A 17,766-nucleotide genomic window follows, 5' to 3' on the forward strand; every position below is an offset into this window, starting at 1 on the left:
TTGGAAATGCGTTTTTGTAAACCGAGTTTCCATTTATGAAGACTTTAAATGGCAGATCTGTGGCAAAGATGATTTTTCAGTTACATCTAACTAAATGATGTGAGAACCAGTTTATTTTCAGTGATAAAACATTTCAAACAATATAGGTTCAGGTTAAAGTAAAAACTCAAACATGTCATGATGGGATTCATTTTAGATTTCATTCACAGCAGCAATGTTGTGGTGGATTATTAATCCTTAATATTCCGGGATTAGAGTGGATGAACTGATCTCACTTTATGGTTTAGAGGAGGTTCAGCGCAAACTGATAACCTAGAGGTGAAAAGTTTTGCTTCTGCTGGGTTCTATTTATGACAAAAGAAGAATCTTGATTTTTTTTTTTCTTCTAATGATATTTATTAATACAAAGTAGATTGTCTCTAAAGGGGAAGTGTCTCATCAGTTTAGTGGGATTTTCCTTCTTTAAAACATCTCCTGTTCAGATGCAGATGTTTTATTTTGAAATGCATTAAACCTTTAAGTCTTAAGGTTTGAAATCCAAGCTTTTCTAAGACTGCTCTGCTGCTGGCTGCTTTCCAGTGTTAAGTATGCGTCTGCTGGCAGGTCGCCATGTTGGAGATCGGCCCTTACACGAGTGAAGTGTGATCGTTATTTCAAATTAATAGGCTTTAGGATTTGTCAGAGTTGTCCTGGTGTTGCCTTCTGCTCACATTGATGCATAACGATCAGCTGTGCTGCAGCCTATTGCTTCAGTCAAACGCCTAAAAGCTCGCTAACAGCAATGAATTCTCTATAGGTAAAAACATTAACACCACTTACTATAAGTGAACATCTGGTTTTGTGGAACTCAAGATTTCCAGAACAGTTTCAAAGCCATGAATGAGTCAGACTTGCAGGTGCTTTTATGACTTTTACATGAACTCACCAATCCTTCAGGAGACTTTTTACGTCCAAACACGAGTTCACCTAATTGTATGTGCAGTTGTTCAGGAGTGCACACATGACCTTGGTCTGACACTCCAGGATCAAGCGGACAGGTAAGGCGGTCTTCTTTCTCTGTGACGCCTGAAGGTGTGCGATCCAGGCCAGCGTGAGGCCGTCTTCCCATCTTCCTCTGGGAACCAGCGCCGGCTGGGTCAAGTGTACTCGCACATGTGGCCACAGCCTGCAGGGCAGTGAGCGCTGCTCTTCAGCCAGTTCATAATGTGCTCCAGATGTCCGCCGTGGCTGCAGCCCTGACACCACACGAACAGCCCCTTCACCACATGGTGGCACACGGCGCAGATGCTGGCACACTGATGGCACCTGAAGGACAGCCACATTCCACTTCTGAGAACACGTTTCACTCAAAGACTTTTATTTTCTGGTACGCTGATGGTCTTGGAAGCCGTTTGCAGCATAGGATACCTCAGTGGTTTCACAAAAACAATAGTTTCTAAGACCAAACTGTAGTGGTAGCTAATAAGATGAATATTTCATTAATACAAAATAAAAAGCCAAAAACAAAATCTGCATTTGCATATCAGCAAATTAACATATAAAGCACAAAAAGGTGTCATTTCTAATTAATTTCTGTTTTCATATAAATTTAAGCTTTTTAAGTCATTTCTCAGCTTGCTTTGTTTTTTTCCAAAACTTTTTTGTCTTTCTTGGTAGAATTTTTTGTTGTTTTTTTCACTTAAGTCTTAATATGTTATATATATTTCATGCATTTTTTAACTGAGCAAAATGACCAATTCCTGAATTATCTCTTAAAAATAAATAATTTTATATCTATATATATCTATATCTATATCTATATCTATATCTATCTATCTATCTCTATATCTATATCTATATCTATCTATATATATATGTATATAAAAATACAGATATGCAAAATTATTTTTTTTTAAATTCAGCTGTTGTTATGTACTGTTGACGACAAATTGGTATTTTTGGTTTCATTTTTACCATTAACTCAAATTGCAGAATAAATCTTCTACATGAAAAGTAATTTTAATTTCTATTTAACCATTGCTGTATTGTGGTGATCCCTTTAGAAAGGTAAACTTAGAAAGCAGAGACTAAGGTCAGACCTGTCACACATCCAGCCCTTGCTGCTCATTGGTCGCTTGCAGTTGCTGCAGTTGATGTGGAGAGTCGTGGACGTCTGATTCAGACAGGTTATAGCACTGCACGTGCTCAGTTTGATGACCTCATTGGACACGTTCCATAGCTCAAACCGCTGCAGCATGTCTATATAAGACATGTACCAGTGCTCCTGAAAGGGCAAAAGAAAAACTTTACAGTTGGACTTGTGATGTAAAATAAATAAAGGTGGTCATGTTTCAGGCAGTTTCATCATTAAAGACCCACAACGATGAAAACTGGAGTGGGTCCAGTAATGATGAAGGACATGTCTACATAAAGTTGAGTTTAAAATTGAAGTTTGAAGTATTTTACTTATTCAAATTGTTGTGAATCTGGAGCATACGAAAAAATGCTGTTAAAAAAAGGTCGTATTTGTGCTGTAGAAATATGCTGGATGGATCACAACCTCCCCGCTCTGCTCCATTCTGATGCTTCCACTTGCAGACAAATAGATCCACCAACGTCTTTGTTTTCCTGATTTCTGGCACAAAACTGTACGGCTGAATAGCTCCAATCTTACTCGTCATTTTTGCTACATTGTTGTAGGTAATGTTAGGCTGTAAGCTAGCGGAAGAGCGTGTAAACAGATGGGTGACGGGAAGTGGAGCGGGCTTACTCTGCGCCAACAGTTCCACCACAAGTCAGAGTCGAATTTTTAATGAACTACTGCAGCAACTATGCCACAGGTTTTTTGATTTTGCCTAAAAAACGACATTATCATAATTAAAAGAATGTTGCTTAGAAAATAGGTCAAAAGATAATCGGAGTGGGTCTTTATTTGGATTTGTTGTCTAACCTGAGTAAGGTCATCAATCTCCCTTCGGATCTTTTCTCCTAAGACGATCAGCACAGACACAGCCATCTGGACGTCCCCCTGCTCGGCGTAGTAGCTCAGCATCTCCCGCACAATGGGGCAGAAGAAACTAGCAGGCAGATGATGGGTGAACAGCGGCTGGGAAATGGAGATGAGCGAGAAAGACTCGATGGGTGTGAGGCAGGGGACCTCGGCCTCGTTGCCGCTGACGTGCGGCGAGTCAGCCTTGTCCTGCTGGAAGTGCTCTGGGGCGGATGGGTTGTCCACGATCTCGTGGCGCAGCTGGAAGCCCTCCTGTGGGAGCGTGTACTCCTGCTCCTCTAAAGAAGCAGAGGTGGAAGAAAACTGAGCATGGCAGCATCTCCACTAAAGACATGGTGCGGAAGTTCACACCAACATACCTGCTTGGTTCTCATGGTCCATTGAGTATAGATCGTCATCGTCTAACTCTGCGTCTCCGAACATGCACTCTGCTGGGCCGTCGCTGCCCTCCGTCTCCTCATTTTCTGCAGTTGCATCAAAACATGCGTCAGTTGTGGGTATTATAAAAACAACACAAGGACATCCAGATCCTCTGGGTACCCAGACGGTGCTGCACGACTAACTGCCACTCCCACCTTCATTATTATTGCTGATGTGTGAGTTCCCAGTCTCCAAGTGGATGTTATCCTGCCTGCTGTCTCCCTTACCGCGCTCCAGTCTGCTCTCTGAGGCCAGGCCTGAACCCATCTCCTTTAAACTGAAACTAAAAAAAAAAATGTATTTTTTAAATCACAATTCATCTTTTAGGTTCAGAAATACAAACTTTACTTGGTGAATTGGTTTGTTGTCTTTAACCTGTTCATTAAAGGTAAGGAGCCCAGTTTACTGAGGCTGTGGTTAAGACCGGCTGCAGGGAGGTTGGCCGGGTCAGAGAACATAATCCTGAGCATGGTCCACGTCGTAGAAACCTGTGAAGTGAAGAAAGCCACGTTGGCTTCCAACTCCGACAACATGTTGTTATGACCGCTAGCACGAAAAGTCACAGCAAACACGCACAAGGATCAAAGTTACCTGATGTTTTTTAACACTTTGGAAAACAACCACAGATCCTCATGAACATCTGTCATAACTTAAAAGGATAAATATTTTTTAAATCTAACCCTTAAAAGATAAAGATATTATATATTTTTCTAAATGACAAATATATTATTGAGTATTGAGAGAATTTGGACACAACCTATCCGAGCAATTTTTGATGATAGTTTTATGTATATATATTCTTGACTCCTGGGAAAACTGCAGAAAAGGCTGCTGGGAAATCTTACTTGAGGTCTCTTGAGCTCCCGGGCCACCTTGGCGTTGTGATCACACAGCTCTGCAAACGGCTTTCCAGTGAGGAGATAGCGCTGCGCCGTACTGACAAACCAGTCCATGTTGTTACTGTCCAAGCCTGTCTGGTAGATCGTGAGCGCACTGGACACGTGGGCAAACTGTTCTGTCGGGTCGGTCTTCTTGAAGAAAAACAGGGGATTGCGGCGATCACCTCCAGGGTAGGGCTTCCTATTGGTGTCACTGTTTATCAGACTCTCCTTGGCTGCAAAGGCTAAGTCCCCCATAAGCCCGAAGCACAAACCCTCAGGGTTGGCCTTGTCTACAGGGCGGGTAGCATCTTTGAACATGTGCTGGTAGAGTGTACTGTCTTTGGAGCCGGAAAGCAGAAAATATGGATCGTGTTGGTGTCGCCACACAATACCAGTGGTCACGTCTTTGTGCTCCTCGAAGGTGGCAAAGGGAATGAAAGGGCGACGGATATCCCACACGTAGATGTTGTGGTCCACCATCATAGAGCAGGTGGCCAAGTGAAACCTCTTCTCGGGGCGCCATTTAACTCGAGCCACTGATGCGATGGTCTGGACGCAGTAGATCTCTTTAGCTCTGTTAGTGGTCATGTCCCAAACCTTCACCATCTTGTCTCTGCCTCCCGTAGCCAGCCAGCCTCTGAGAAAACAACAACATGAGAAGTAACAACTGCAGCGAGCCACTTCAAAGAGGCAAACATAAAAATAAAAAAAAAATATGACAATCTGAAATTTTGAGTTTACTTTAACTACATTTAAATTAAGGTGTTTTTATAATACCTGTCATCCGGGTGCCAATCACAGCAGAACACAGGGCCGGTGTGAGCGGTGAACATTCTCTCGTACCGATCCGGTCGTCTGATGTCCCACAGCTGAACATTACCGTTCTCAAAGGATGCAGCAAATGTAAAATCCTTCATGCTGAACTGGACGTCCCTTACACTTTCCGACTGACCTGAAAGAGCCAACAGGGGAGAGTCAGAGGATTTAAAGTATTAAAGATGGGAAATGTAAAGGGAAATTTAAAGATCCGCTCCAATCAATTTTTTATTTTTTAATTATAAATTTTACCTTTGTTAGGCAAAATTTAAAAAAACCTGTGTTGTTGCCTATAACATAGTTTCTGCAGAGCTGCAATAGTTCATTAGAAATTGACCTCTAAATTATGGGTGGGGCTGTTGGCGTAGAGGCAACTCCGCCCCCTTTCCCTCCTCATTGCTTTATCTCTTTGCTTACTCTCACCTGCTAGCTTACAGTCCCTCACACCCTCAACCAAACATTACCAGGGCAACAAAAATGGCGAGCAATATTAGAGCTATCCAGTCATCCAGTTTTGAGCAAGATGCCAGCTCAGAAGAGGAAAACAAGGATCTAGACGTCTGCAAGTGGATCAACAAAAATACAGAGGAGCAGGGATCTTGTGGCCACCCAGCCTGTTTTCTACATCACAAATAACTTCTCTTTGTTTTCTACATCACAAATAACTTCTTTTTCCAACAGCATTTTTTCATCTGCTCCTGATTCCCAACGACTAGAATAAAAAATATTTAGAAATGCAATTTTAAGCTAAATTTTTTTTATAAATGTTCTCCATCATCAGAAAAATCCCACAATAACATCAAAAACCCAATTTTCGTTGTTATAGTTGCGTAATTATCATTTGCTTACACGCTATAATGACCATAATATGATTGTCTCAGTTATATCTTTCAGTAAGAAAACAATGACCTGAAAAGTTGTGATTATACAAGAATATGATGTTCCTGTTGTTCCTGATTAAATGACCCACATTCATGTCTGCAACCTGCAGCTTTCAATAAAAAGAAGCTCCATGCAGTAGAAACGCAGAACTCCTCCGTGACTGTTCGTGCTTCGACAGACCGATTCTCCTTCTGCAGAAGTCTAGCAAAAATTCTCATCTCCTGTGTGGTTCTTCTCTTTATTAATGAAAAAAGTCATAACCCTGACATTGATCTGAGTGGTCTCTACTCGCTAGTAGTTACCTGAGAAGGTGCTGACAGACTCCTTCTTACGCAGGTCAAAGCACTTCATCAGGCCGTCCTGAGAGCCACTCAACAGCATGTAAACCTCTGTGGGGTGAAAGCACACCTTGTTGACGGTGCGTTTGTGCTCGGTAAACAGCTGGTCCTGCTTGTTGCGAGAAGGCTTTCCCAAATTCCACGTGACCACCGCCCCATTGGTGGCAGCCGTGGCCAGCAGATTCTCCTCCATCTGGTGCCACATGACATCAGCACAGCTGAAGTTCAGGGAGGGTTTGCGGCCGACGCGTAAATTCAGTTTTTCCACAAACTGCTCTTCCTCGATGGTGTAGATCTTGAAAATGTTGCGCCCGGCGACGACAACTTGGGATGCATCGCGGCACACGCTGATGGCATTGGCAGGAGCGTCCAAGTGACAGAACATTGTTTTGCCACTGATGGTGTTGCTGCTTAGCGCGGTGGTGACCCGTGACATCTTCTCCATATTTATCAAGCTAATTGTAAAAATAAAAATAAAAAGTAAATATAAACATATTTTCACAAAGTCTTCACATGTTGGGTTATTTTACCACTTCATTTAATTCTGCTTAACTGGGTCCCTGTGACTACATTTGTTGAGGGGTTGGTTTAAATATAAGCTTGGGTCTTTAGAGGTTGAACATCCCAAAAGGGTGTTTGAGCTTTGAAAGAAACAATAAAGACATATTGATCTAATATAGCTTCTGTTTTAGTTGCAAACATTTTCACACTCACTTTTATAATATTGCTAGATTTTATCTAAAAAAAAAATAACCTAAAAAAACCAGATGCAATAAAAAGTAAGGTCAAAGAGGTTTGTTGCATCAATTTATGAGGGGGCAACATCCCACCAGCAGGAGGAGCTCTAGGGAAACACATTACATATTTAACCACAAAAATGTGATGGTGAAGGGAAGCACAAAGGAAAACATGTCAAAAGCTTGTTTAAAGAACAAACACCTACTTTTTTACTGAATGATAATTTCATGAATGTCTGACACTGGACGAAGTCCTCTTCATGCGCTCCCATGTGAGCCAGCCTGTTGGTGAGAGAGTGACAAATTAGCAACACAAGTTTGTGCAAACTGGAGTTGTACCATAGATATTATAACTTATTTATATCATTAAAAAAAACAGACTAACAATATGTAATTTTAAAAGATGGTTTAATTTCTCTGACATGATCTGCAACCAATAATACATTTCTATAGGCCGTCTTATTTTAAAATGAAAAATGTATTACAAGAGGAGACATTTTTGTTGAAAAATGTTAAAGAGTGTGCACTGTTTTTTTTAAAAGATTTTATATATATATATATATATATATATATATATTAGATCAGTAACACAAGCCTGTTTTCAAGCGTTGATCACATTATTGATCTGCTCCAGTTTTTGTTCAGGGATGGTGTCTATGTTTAGAGAAACATCCACACAATGTAAAAAAACAAATATATAATTAAAAAATAAACAAACAATAAGGTTAACCTGGGGTTGAACCCTGTCGGGAGTAAACCTACATGACATTCCTGATTTAAAAAAAAACCTGTTCATCTTAAAACATATTTTTCAACATAAACCAGACACGAATTTATAGCTTCGGAGTACCTATTCAGCGATCCATAAATTAACACATGATAGGAAATGTAAGGCTATCTGTTAGCATAACAGTTTTGCGGTGATAAAAACCGCACAGTAGTAAGTTAAATAGTGAGTTAGACAGCTTAAGGAGAACAAGAAAAACTAAGCACGGTTAACGTAAGACTAAAAGTGAATCAGATATCATACTTTCTTGGACTCACCTTATGCTGTAAAGTGTTGTTAAATGCTTGCAGCGCCGGAAGTTGTATTTTTGCTCTAATCTCGCGAGAGTATCTTGGTTAGGAAGCGCGAACGTAAACGGATTGTTTACATTTTGACAGTCCATCGTCTGAGAGCTAACGTGGTATTTGCAATAAACTGAAGGCAATAGACGGCGTTTTAACTGCTAATTTATAGTATAATACCAAAATTGTCTGTGAAATTTTGTATTTGCAGTGGATAATAGCCCAGCTGACATGAGTGGCCTGTTTGTTTGCGAGGAACCGAACATATGGAGGAAGGTTTATGACAAGTACTGGAATGTTGTCGAGGCCAAAGCTCAAGGAAAGAAACATGGGAACCTGCTTAAACTTGATAAGTGGTATATTGTTATTATTATTATTATTATTATTATTATTATTATTATTATTATTATTTCTTTTTAGGCATGGTAAACAACTTCCCTTCATTTGTAATTTCTCAGTACTTTAATCATTCATTGGTATACCTATATTGTGTTATGTTGCTTAATCTTCAGGTCAATGATATGTTTTTCTTACGAAAAATATTGACATTTCTATAATAAACCCTATAATACCAAAAATGTATGTGATCCTCCCGAGTATTACAGACTTAACAATTGGCTCCCTGAAATATATTGGTTTACTTTACATGAAAAAGTAAAAATACGAATTATTATACTATTTACAAACTGTGTCTATAGGTACCAAGAGGAGCTTCCTGTTCAGATTTCAAGTCGAGCAGAAAAACACATCACTCTGGCGGAGCTGGTGAAACTAATGCAGTGGAAGTTGACAGTAAGTGGAGATCTCTAATGTAAAATCCTACAAATATATATTGTCGGCAAGTGTATTTCTTGTAATAAAAGGTTGACCACTTTCTTATGCAGCTCTGTTGGTTTCCCTTTCAGAGAGGGAAGTTTCGGCCCAGGCTACAGCAGTTGGTGGCCTCCAACAGCGAGGATACAGTAGAGAAATGTTCCAGAAATGCTTTTAACCTCCTGCCTGATGTCCAGGCAGCGATTGCAGAACTCAGTTTCCTGAAAGGAGTTGGTCCCGCTACTGCTTCTGGTTGGCAAACATTCATTTCTTTTAATCTTGTGTATGAATGTGCATTAAAAAAAGGCAGATTTTCAGATTTATCCAGATTATACAGACAGATTATGCAGTTGTAGTTAACTGGTCCTGTTAAGTTTTGTGAGGTCCTCACGGCTGCAGGTTTTGTTTTATTCCAGCTGTGTTGGCTGCAGGAGCTCCAGAACAGACTGCATTCATGTCTGATGAGGCCATGGAGAGTGTGCCAGGACTGCCGCCCAACCAGTACACAGCCAAGAACTACACTGTGTTCCTGAGCAAGATTGTTGAACGGTCTAAAAAACTAAACAAAGGTGGGGTTCTGATACAAAACTGTTGTGTGGAATTATCTTGGTGTACTTCTCTATTAAAAGCAACAACAACAAAAAAAAAAAAAACACAGCAGAAAAAAAAATGCAGACAAATAGTAACTGAAATGTGGAGAAAATGATTTTCTGCTTCCTTCTACCCATAGCGGATCCACAGCAGGACTGGACACCTCACAGGCTGGAGTTGTGTTTGTGGGCGATGACCACAGCTACAAAACAACAGTTCCGGCTTTTTGAAGAATTAAACATGAAGAATGTAAACACACAGGAAAAAACTTCAGATTTTGATAGTGAACACATAGCAAAGAAACTCAAAACAGCCTAAATTTGTTCACTCATATATAACCCCTTCTTTGGTGCCATTGAAAGTATTTCTTTTACATAAAAAAAGTATTACAGTCTATTAAAAACAAATCTGATCACTGAGTGATTTTCTTTTTTTTTTTTTTTTTTTTACTTTCCCAAGAGTTAATAAAGTTATTTACAGTTACAAAGCCTGGTGTTACAATGTTGTGTTCACTTTGGTTTTCCATGACTCATAATTTAATAATCTACTAATATTTTACTGTTAAAACAAAAGAAAAGTTTATTTAAAAACATGGGAATCAAAGAAACAAGTGAGAACTTTGGCCACAGTATTGTTTTTTTTATTTATTTTGTTTCTAAATTAAATAAAATCAAAAGTACAATGACCAGTACAAAATAAAACAAAATGTATATGTGTGTGTATCTATAAATATACTGTAAATATTGATGAATACACACGCATACAATATAAAATGTTTCCATTCAGAACATTTAAAAAGTACAATTGGTTGAGAAGTGCTTTGATATAAGTTCTTTCTTTGAAGTTTCTCTTGGTGGAGAGTTGGTTCCTCTGCTTTTATCCGTTTGTAAATGCTGTTTTGGCACAACTTTTTGTCTGGTGTGAGATATTTTATCTCAGAAATTTGGCACCTTTTTCTTGACACAAGGAATCAGCCTGAAAAAGTCCCACAACATGCTCCTCTATGACTTTTCAATCTAATATGTTAAAGAAGACAAAACTAAAAACAATTCCTTGATTTTATACAAAGAAAATATCCGACTACTGCCTTTTTACATCCTTAAGCACTGGTTGTCTTTTCCAAACATCTTTTTAAACCAGCATAGATTGTAATATGATAAAATATTTTAAGGTTTACATTTGAAATGATTTGAAAATTATGCTGTATTTCCTTTTTTTGCGCCCCAGAGCTGATTTGAGAACCTATAAACCAGACAATGAATGATGATATGGTTTAATTTAGGAAGCTACAGCAGGCTGCTTCACCTGCACGGTCCTGTAGTGAGTGTCACCCATACCTAAGAGGAGCTAAATGCTAAGAAAAGGCAACCTGGCGGGCTTGTTGGCACACAGCAGCTCAAAGCAGCTACAGATGTTTGCACTGCGGTTTTCTGTCCCTTATAGATTCTGCAGGTGACTGTGAAGAATGTCACATGCAGCTAACAAGAAAAGTATCGCCATCACTTATTAATGGGGTTATTTAGGTATAAAAAACAAGGCATAGGTCATAAAAGCACAATGAATAAGCATAGGGAGGTCAAAACAAAGCACCAAAGTAGAGCTTTTGCACACAATGTCAGTTAACAAGCAATGCAAAAACTCCATTGAAGATGGTAATAAGTACAAGTGTGGTAAAAAAAATCAAACTATAAAATGATGCTGCATTCTGAGAAATAACACGACTTCCTGTAGCTGTTAAAAATAAATAGGTCTAAAAAAAACAAAAATTTAAATGAATGTTCCTCTTGCAGGGGAAATGCTTGTTAAACCCTACTGCTTCAGCAGAGAGGTGGATCATCCTGGTGTGATTTGAAAGCAGATAGGAAAGTACACACCCTGTTGAATTTTTACAGAGTGCTGGCACTGTTGTTTCAGGTGTGAATCAAACTTGCATGTCACAGATGTGCAGGAAAGGGTTCTATCAGTTCAATTTACTAAAAGCAGGTTGCAACCGTGTGACCCAAAGCCAGGAGATCTGCCTTGCAGAAAATAAACACACCAATTTGGAAACTTCACCCCCTAAGAGTCTGATTTCTCCTTTTCTCCCCCACTTTCCTCCAAAAAGATCTGAACAAATAACACTTACAATCCTTTGAAATTTATTTTTGTACGCAATAATTTTGAGGAGAACCTCTTCATTATCAGTTTTGAGGGCAGTGTGAACTCACAAGCTCCGATTCTAATTCTGCACACATTTCCAGGAGAAGTTATTTTCACAGTCAGCGTGTTCTGCAAAAGCATACTCATTTACTAGCCCTTTTATTTCCTGCTTAACCCTGAAGAAGTTCCAATAAAATCTTAATTTTAAGAGGCACATTAACCTCTCACAGGCATCCTCTTTATCTTCATTACAGGCTACCAGGGTATGTATGCATTATTCATCATCAGATCAACATTTTCAAGACTTCCTGATCTTCACAACTTTTCAATAAGAATACATAACTGCCACATCCTAGTAGACCTTTTCTTATTAAAAAAAGACTTCAAACTCATTCCCATCGTTTAAAACAAAGTATTCTGTCATGTGCTAAGGAGTGCTGACCTTAAGCGACCTTGAAAATGAGTGATTCAAGGATTGATGAATTAAACATTGCATCGAATACATGTAACAGCTTTTTTCTGCTCGGCTTTTTAAAGAACCGGAACCCATTTGGAGAGTGGCGGTGAGGCGTCTGCACGCTAAAACCAACAGTTTGGAGGTGTGGGCACTTCGCAAAAGTTAAACTGCATTGACTATAAACAAGTTGGCAAAAAGTGTAGAAACAAGCTCAGCTACATGAAAACATCTCAAACAGTCCAGGGTTTCACAGGCATATACTTGCACAGTTTGAATTATTTTCTTATCACCTGCTGATAAGAAAACAAACGCTTTTGATAACACATATACAAAAGAGTTTTATCCCCTCTTTTTTTTTTAATTGATCTTTTAGTGTAACTACTGGTCAGTGGCTTTTGACCCAATAAATACTTTTCTTTTTCCCTCCAAGTTTTACCCTCTTCTGTTAGCTTTTCCTATGGCTTACTTTATAAAGCACTGACTTTAAATATATAAAATCAAGTGGAATCCACTTGTAAGATTTTGGCTCTTATTTTTTTAATTCAAAGCCATATAGGAGTCATAAGGACAATCATACCATAAAATTTTGCACCATTTGAATTTTTTTCTCGTTTCCCCCAACAGGGGAAAAATACAAATAAATATAGTCTTATTTATGAACATATAATATACATATTCACTGTCAAATAAAAAACAGACAACAGAATAACACGTTTTTCTTCATAGGTACATTCCTTTACAAATGTATACAGTCCCTAAGAACAAGAAACTGAGGTATCAACTGGGCCTGACGACGACCCCAATGCCCTCCAGGATATGTAGGACAGAGGTCAGGGGCCGACGCATCCACGACCTTCTCCCAAGGTCAGTCTGCCAGAGCGGGAACAGGCAGAGGCGTCCGTGTGAGTGTCTGCTGTGTTTTTCCTTGTTGAGCAACAGACTCAGGCAGCATTTCTTCTCAAAGACAAAAAAAGGAGAAGATGGTGTTCCCATCTTGCTGAAAGCTCCAGAAAATGGCATATTTTACATCAGTAATGGATGTAAAATGGCATTTGCTGCTGAAGTGGTGGACTGTTTTTGTTGTCTTTTCACCGGATCACGACAACGTTTGACTTTCTTTTTCATCTCCTATTTTCATGTCATGTGCGTTTCTGTATCCACAGTGCAAGAGTCGGAACCAGGAAAAAATGCAGATACCGGCGCTCTACAACGTAAATATGACAGGGCAATTGCTCAACTTTAAAGATCCACATCAAATTCAACCCATTTTTCTGTCTAACCTACAGATGTTTTAAAAAATATCACTCAGAGCACCATATTTGATGTGTGATTTTTTTCTTCCAATTTGGTATGCCAGCAATTTTGCAAAAAGTCACAGTCCTGTAAGTTGAAGTTAAAAATTGAAGACAAAAAAAAGTTTAAAATTGATTAGTTCTTTTTGTGTTTTCCATTGACATGCTTTTCCAGAACGGATCCATTGACTCCCTTTTGACTTTCTTTTTAGCTGGACCCATGTGATGAATTCTGTCTAATTTGAGGTCTATATATGAAAGTTGCACTTGAAATAAATGACCAATGAGTCATTTGAAAGAAAAATGCTATCAGTAGACCTGGTGCTGGTAATGAAGAGGAGATATGATGTGTATAAAAAAGACAAAATGCTCCTCCAGTAGGTCTGAGGAACGTTGACCTGTACTTGTTGCTACGATAATCCCCTCTTTAATAAAAGAGACATATTTCTTTGATTCGCAAAGGATCAATAAAAAAGGATTCTTGATGGATTATAAGTTTGAATGGTTTCATGGGGCTAACTTGAGATGAAGCAAAAGGTCGAGTATTTTCGAGGTGCTGAGCACAGGGCCGTCATCAGGGGGGAGGAGGGATTTGCACACCTAGGAGCTCATACGCGAAGATGTTCCAAAAGATGGCAAAGAGGAGGAAGGTGATGAAGGAGAAGACGATGACCCACCAGGAGCACTGTTTCTGCAGACTCTCCTCATAGCTGCGCAGGATCAACAGCCCCATGCTGATGCCGACCACGGCCCCCGACAGGTGAGCCATGAAGCTGGGCTGCGGACCTGACGAGGGCAACGGCGGTGAGAAGCGGAGCCAGACTGCGCGACCCACCTCTGAGCTCACTACAGAGGACAAAGAATAGAGAAACTGCAAAAAATACATTATGAAGAACAACCTGAAAGGGAATGGGTTGAAAAACCAAGAAGCAAAACATTGGACCATTTTTGTTTGACACTTTCTGGAACCAGAACTTAATTGGGGGTCAGGTTCAGGGCTTTTGGTTCTGAAGTAACTCTTGGGCCAGACAGAGATAACAGCAGAAGTGTCAAATATAATTATTCACAGTCTGTTGTTCCTCCTCTGTCAAAGATTTGATGAATGTCTCTTTTTGGCCGATATGATACTAAAGCAGGGGTGTCCAAACTTTTAGGTGAGGTGAAAATGTGTAAGGGTCAACCATTTGGTCTGCCTTCTTTGGACCATTATAATTACATTAAATGTAACAGAACCATTTATTGAATTTTTTTGTAATGGGATTTTTTTCATTTTTTCAATACATCTAAGTTCATTTTTACCCAAATTAATGTGAATTTCATATTTAAAAGTCTGAGCTCTGTGGGAAAACAAGCAGACGGTGATGATTTAAATCAAGGAGATCATTGCAAGAAACATTCAAAATGTTCAAAACTTGTAATTACTTTTATGTGGTTTTTTAGGGCTTTCCTAAGCTTTAAGGACTACGTTTGGCTCATAAAAAAGTAAAATTCTGTATTCGGAGTGATTGAATCTGCAATCACAAAGAAGATCTGATGAATTCTGTTGTGATTTTACATCTTCTATTCCGTTTTATCCCTTTTGGGGTCACGGAGCTGCTTGAGCCTATCCCCGCCACTTCCTGGCAAAGGCAGGGTACACCCTGGACAGGTCGGCAGTCTGTCACAGGATCACAATCACACACCCATGCATTCTCACATTCACAATTTAGGGTAACCAATTAACCTAAGCGTGTTTTTGGATGGCGGGAGGAAGCCGGAGTCCCTGGAGAAAACCCACACATGCACGGGGAGAACATGCTAACTCCACACAGAAGGGTGCCCCATTTCTGTTCTGTTGCAGGTCCCCCAGCTGGGACTTGAACCAGGGGCCTGGTTGTGTTCATCATATTTCAGAGAGGAGATCTATGTGCATGACTCAGTTCCTATTGCTTTTAAAAAGCTATTCTGCTGATAACGAAGTAAAGCAGAGTTTGATGGTCTGTACTGGCCCTAATGTGGAGGAAAAACAACCAAACCAGTTGGAAAGCTAACATGTGTGTAAAAAAAACCCCATCTCCTTCTGATCCATTAGAGTTTTTTTTTTTTTAGTGATGGATCTACTTCTCCACTTCAAGGGGTTAGTGAACCATTTCAGTTGTGTTTTGATGCTGAAGAAAATCCTGCATCTGTGCTTTATGGCTGACTTCAACATAAAGAAGGTAGAGGAGAGTGTTTCAGGTTAAATATAGAGAACATACTGCAAACCAGTGCCAGGATCATGCGGAGCAGCTTGTACGGACAGCGCATCCCAGCCCAGTTCTGCAACACACAAAAAAAGGTTGATCAGTGCAAAACAATCGCACAGCATGCTAAAAAATAATCTCTCTATGTGAGGGCAGCTCATTGAAATGGTGCAGAGATATGATTTTTCACCTGGCTGCTCTCCATTTACTTGTTTCCACCCTGTAGTGTTGTATTAATTAGAGCTGTGGTAATTTGAGGGAATGGGAGAATGGGCCCATGAATAACTGTTGTGAGTCTCTGGGGTAAAAAAGAACAAGGCATTCTGACACATTTACTCCACAGGATGAATAATTGCACCAAACCAATCCTTCCCTTTAGACCCTGGCTGCAGGAGCATGGCCCAGTGCCACAGTTGCCGCTTAATCTCCAGATAAAAAGAAAAACAAGAATGTCATGTAAGATTTAAGGAAAAGTATATAAATAAAGGCTGCCTTGAACATACATTAAAACTAAGATGGAAGTGGTGGAGCAGATAATGTCACAATATTGTTTTGCAAATAAATGATTAATATGATGGATGGCCAGAAGGGTAGAGCAGGGAAGAAAATGGTCTCAGATGGGGGGGTTATGTGACAATACGGCTCTCTGTTACAATTTGCTTTGGCTTGTCTTCACTTTGGCGCGACACAGGAGGAGAAAATCTTTAGGGAATTCACAGACAATCCATTTTACTGCTGCAGATCTGGTTCAAACCCACAGAACATTGACATAGAGGGCTGTCCAAAAACAGTCTCAATGCCAGGTTATTTTTTCCCCTCTCTAGACATACTAGTTTTACAAATATGAAAGACTGATTTGTGCGCATAATGTTTTCCTCATGATTTTATGCTGTCTGACTGCAGGAAAACCGACCATTTGAAACCTCAGATAATGATGCTCAAAGGCAAACTGCTTGGATTTTAATGGGCTAAGAAAAAAGTTGAGATTTACTTAGCAAAATAAAAAAATGCTTAAAAAACAAACAGATGAAAAAAGATGTTACAGCAAAGCTGAGAGACGCCTTTAAGGATTTCCCAGCAACAAACATCGGTCTTGCGCAACAGACCAAAGAGAACATTTACTGCTATGAGCATGCTTCACTTCAGGCCTGTCAGCACACTTTGATTTCCATTTCTGCAAGAATCCCCTCTGCCCAGAGTGAGTAGTGACATTAGCTGGAGTGATTCGTCAGATCCAACACTGCGTAAAGATCTGAAGAAAACAACATTTCACAGCAGGAGAGACAGAACGTGGAAAGAAAAGCTGCAAACATGTATCTTCAAGAAGCTTCAAGGTGATTCCCTGACTGATAGATAACCCTAGTAATCAATAATGGACTGTGAAGTAATGGTTGCTTTAAGATTAATAAACAGGAGGAAACTGAGGAGTTTGAAGAAAACCCTTATCAATTGCCAAATCCTATTTCTATTGACTATTTCTTTAATATTTTTTTCAAAACTCTTCATCAATCAAAACTATTCAGCAAATCCATATGCAAACGTAGCAGGAAAAACTAAAGTCTGTATTTAGCAAAATAAGACATGACTAAAGAAAATTGGGGTCTCAGGACGACTGTTTCTGTCATTTCATCTCAACTGGAAGCCAGCCGTTCTTAGTGCATACAATAAAGGCAATAATAATGATGACGGCAGTTACCATGACGACATTCGCCAGATGAGCTGAGCACAGAGCGTAGACTCCCCCAGAACCCCCCACCACTGGAGCGCGCATGTCTGTGATGGACACTGTCAGCGAGCCTGCAGGAAACACAGAGACAAAGAGAGCGGCAGCATCAGAAAGAGAGCGCACATACACTGTGAAGGATGGTGCGCGGTACTGTACGTGTGTGTACGTATGTGTGTGTGTGTGTGTGTGAGGAAAAGAGAAAAAGCCAAAACAGCAATATAGAGCAGAAAAGAAAACAATGGCTGGGTCCAGACTCATCTCCCAGCTGCAGAAGTTTGTATTTTTTTGCTGCATTTTGCCTCAAAATCTTTTAAGTTCATGCTGTTTTAATGACGCTATGCTACATCAACTGACCTTCACATCCACTCACATGGTCTGGAAAATGGGGCAAATGG

General features: G+C 39.8%; 3 protein-coding genes across 8 annotated transcripts in view; 1 reads left to right on the forward strand and 2 right to left on the reverse strand.

Moving 5' to 3' along the window:
• Positions 1 to 95: 95 nt before the first annotated feature.
• wdr24 (WD repeat domain 24) lies at positions 96 to 8,241 on the reverse strand. 2 transcript variants are annotated; one of them, XM_023949123.2, is made up of 11 exons: positions 8,108 to 8,241; positions 7,270 to 7,345; positions 6,291 to 6,781; positions 5,068 to 5,242; positions 4,255 to 4,927; positions 3,785 to 3,897; positions 3,565 to 3,692; positions 3,349 to 3,453; positions 2,930 to 3,267; positions 2,079 to 2,263; positions 96 to 1,305 (listed from the first exon to the last, which is right to left on the reverse strand). In XM_023949123.2, exons 3-11 carry the CDS (start codon positions 6,769 to 6,771, stop codon positions 1,137 to 1,139), a joined length of 2,367 nt encoding a protein of 788 aa, XP_023804891.1. In that variant the 5' UTR covers positions 6,772 to 6,781; positions 7,270 to 7,345; positions 8,108 to 8,241; the 3' UTR covers positions 96 to 1,136. The 2 variants fall into 2 exon arrangements, with proteins under 2 accessions (XP_023804891.1, XP_078793953.1); XM_078937827.1 differs by lacking the exon at positions 8,108 to 8,241 and adding an exon at positions 7,914 to 8,066.
• On the forward strand, positions 7,230 to 10,022 carry zgc:112496 (uncharacterized). Of its 4 annotated transcripts, none has more exons than XM_078937832.1 (6): positions 7,230 to 7,351; positions 8,343 to 8,487; positions 8,830 to 8,923; positions 9,037 to 9,196; positions 9,376 to 9,513; positions 9,675 to 10,022. In XM_078937832.1, the coding sequence occupies exons 1-6, from the start codon at positions 7,324 to 7,326 to the stop codon at positions 9,851 to 9,853; spliced, it is 744 nt and encodes a 247-aa protein (XP_078793958.1). In that variant the 5' UTR covers positions 7,230 to 7,323; the 3' UTR covers positions 9,854 to 10,022. The 4 variants fall into 4 exon arrangements, with proteins under 4 accessions (XP_078793958.1, XP_078793957.1, XP_023804927.1 ...); XM_078937831.1 differs by having other exon boundaries at positions 7,237 to 7,351; positions 9,361 to 9,513; XM_023949159.2 differs by lacking the exon at positions 7,230 to 7,351 and adding an exon at positions 8,133 to 8,250 and having other exon boundaries at positions 9,361 to 9,513.
• A 131-nt stretch (positions 10,023 to 10,153) lies between these two features.
• Positions 10,154 to 17,766, reverse strand: part of rhbdl1 (rhomboid, veinlet-like 1 (Drosophila)) — a 46,698-nt gene continuing 39,085 nt past the window's right edge. For both annotated transcript variants that reach the window (XM_023949144.2, XM_078937830.1), the window contains exons 6-8: positions 17,342 to 17,442; positions 15,661 to 15,721; positions 10,154 to 14,269 (exon numbers count right to left, since the gene is read on the reverse strand). In XM_023949144.2, coding sequence (XP_023804912.1) covers positions 13,998 to 14,269; positions 15,661 to 15,721; positions 17,342 to 17,442 — 434 coding nt within the window. In that variant the 3' untranslated portion in view covers positions 10,154 to 13,997. The remainder of the gene's footprint in view (positions 14,270 to 15,660; positions 15,722 to 17,341; positions 17,443 to 17,766) is intronic.

This window comes from Oryzias latipes, chromosome 19, assembly GCF_053564925.1.
Source record: "Oryzias latipes strain Hd-rR chromosome 19, Olatipes_Hd-rR_3.1".
Taxonomy (NCBI): domain Eukaryota; kingdom Metazoa; phylum Chordata; class Actinopteri; order Beloniformes; family Adrianichthyidae; genus Oryzias; species Oryzias latipes.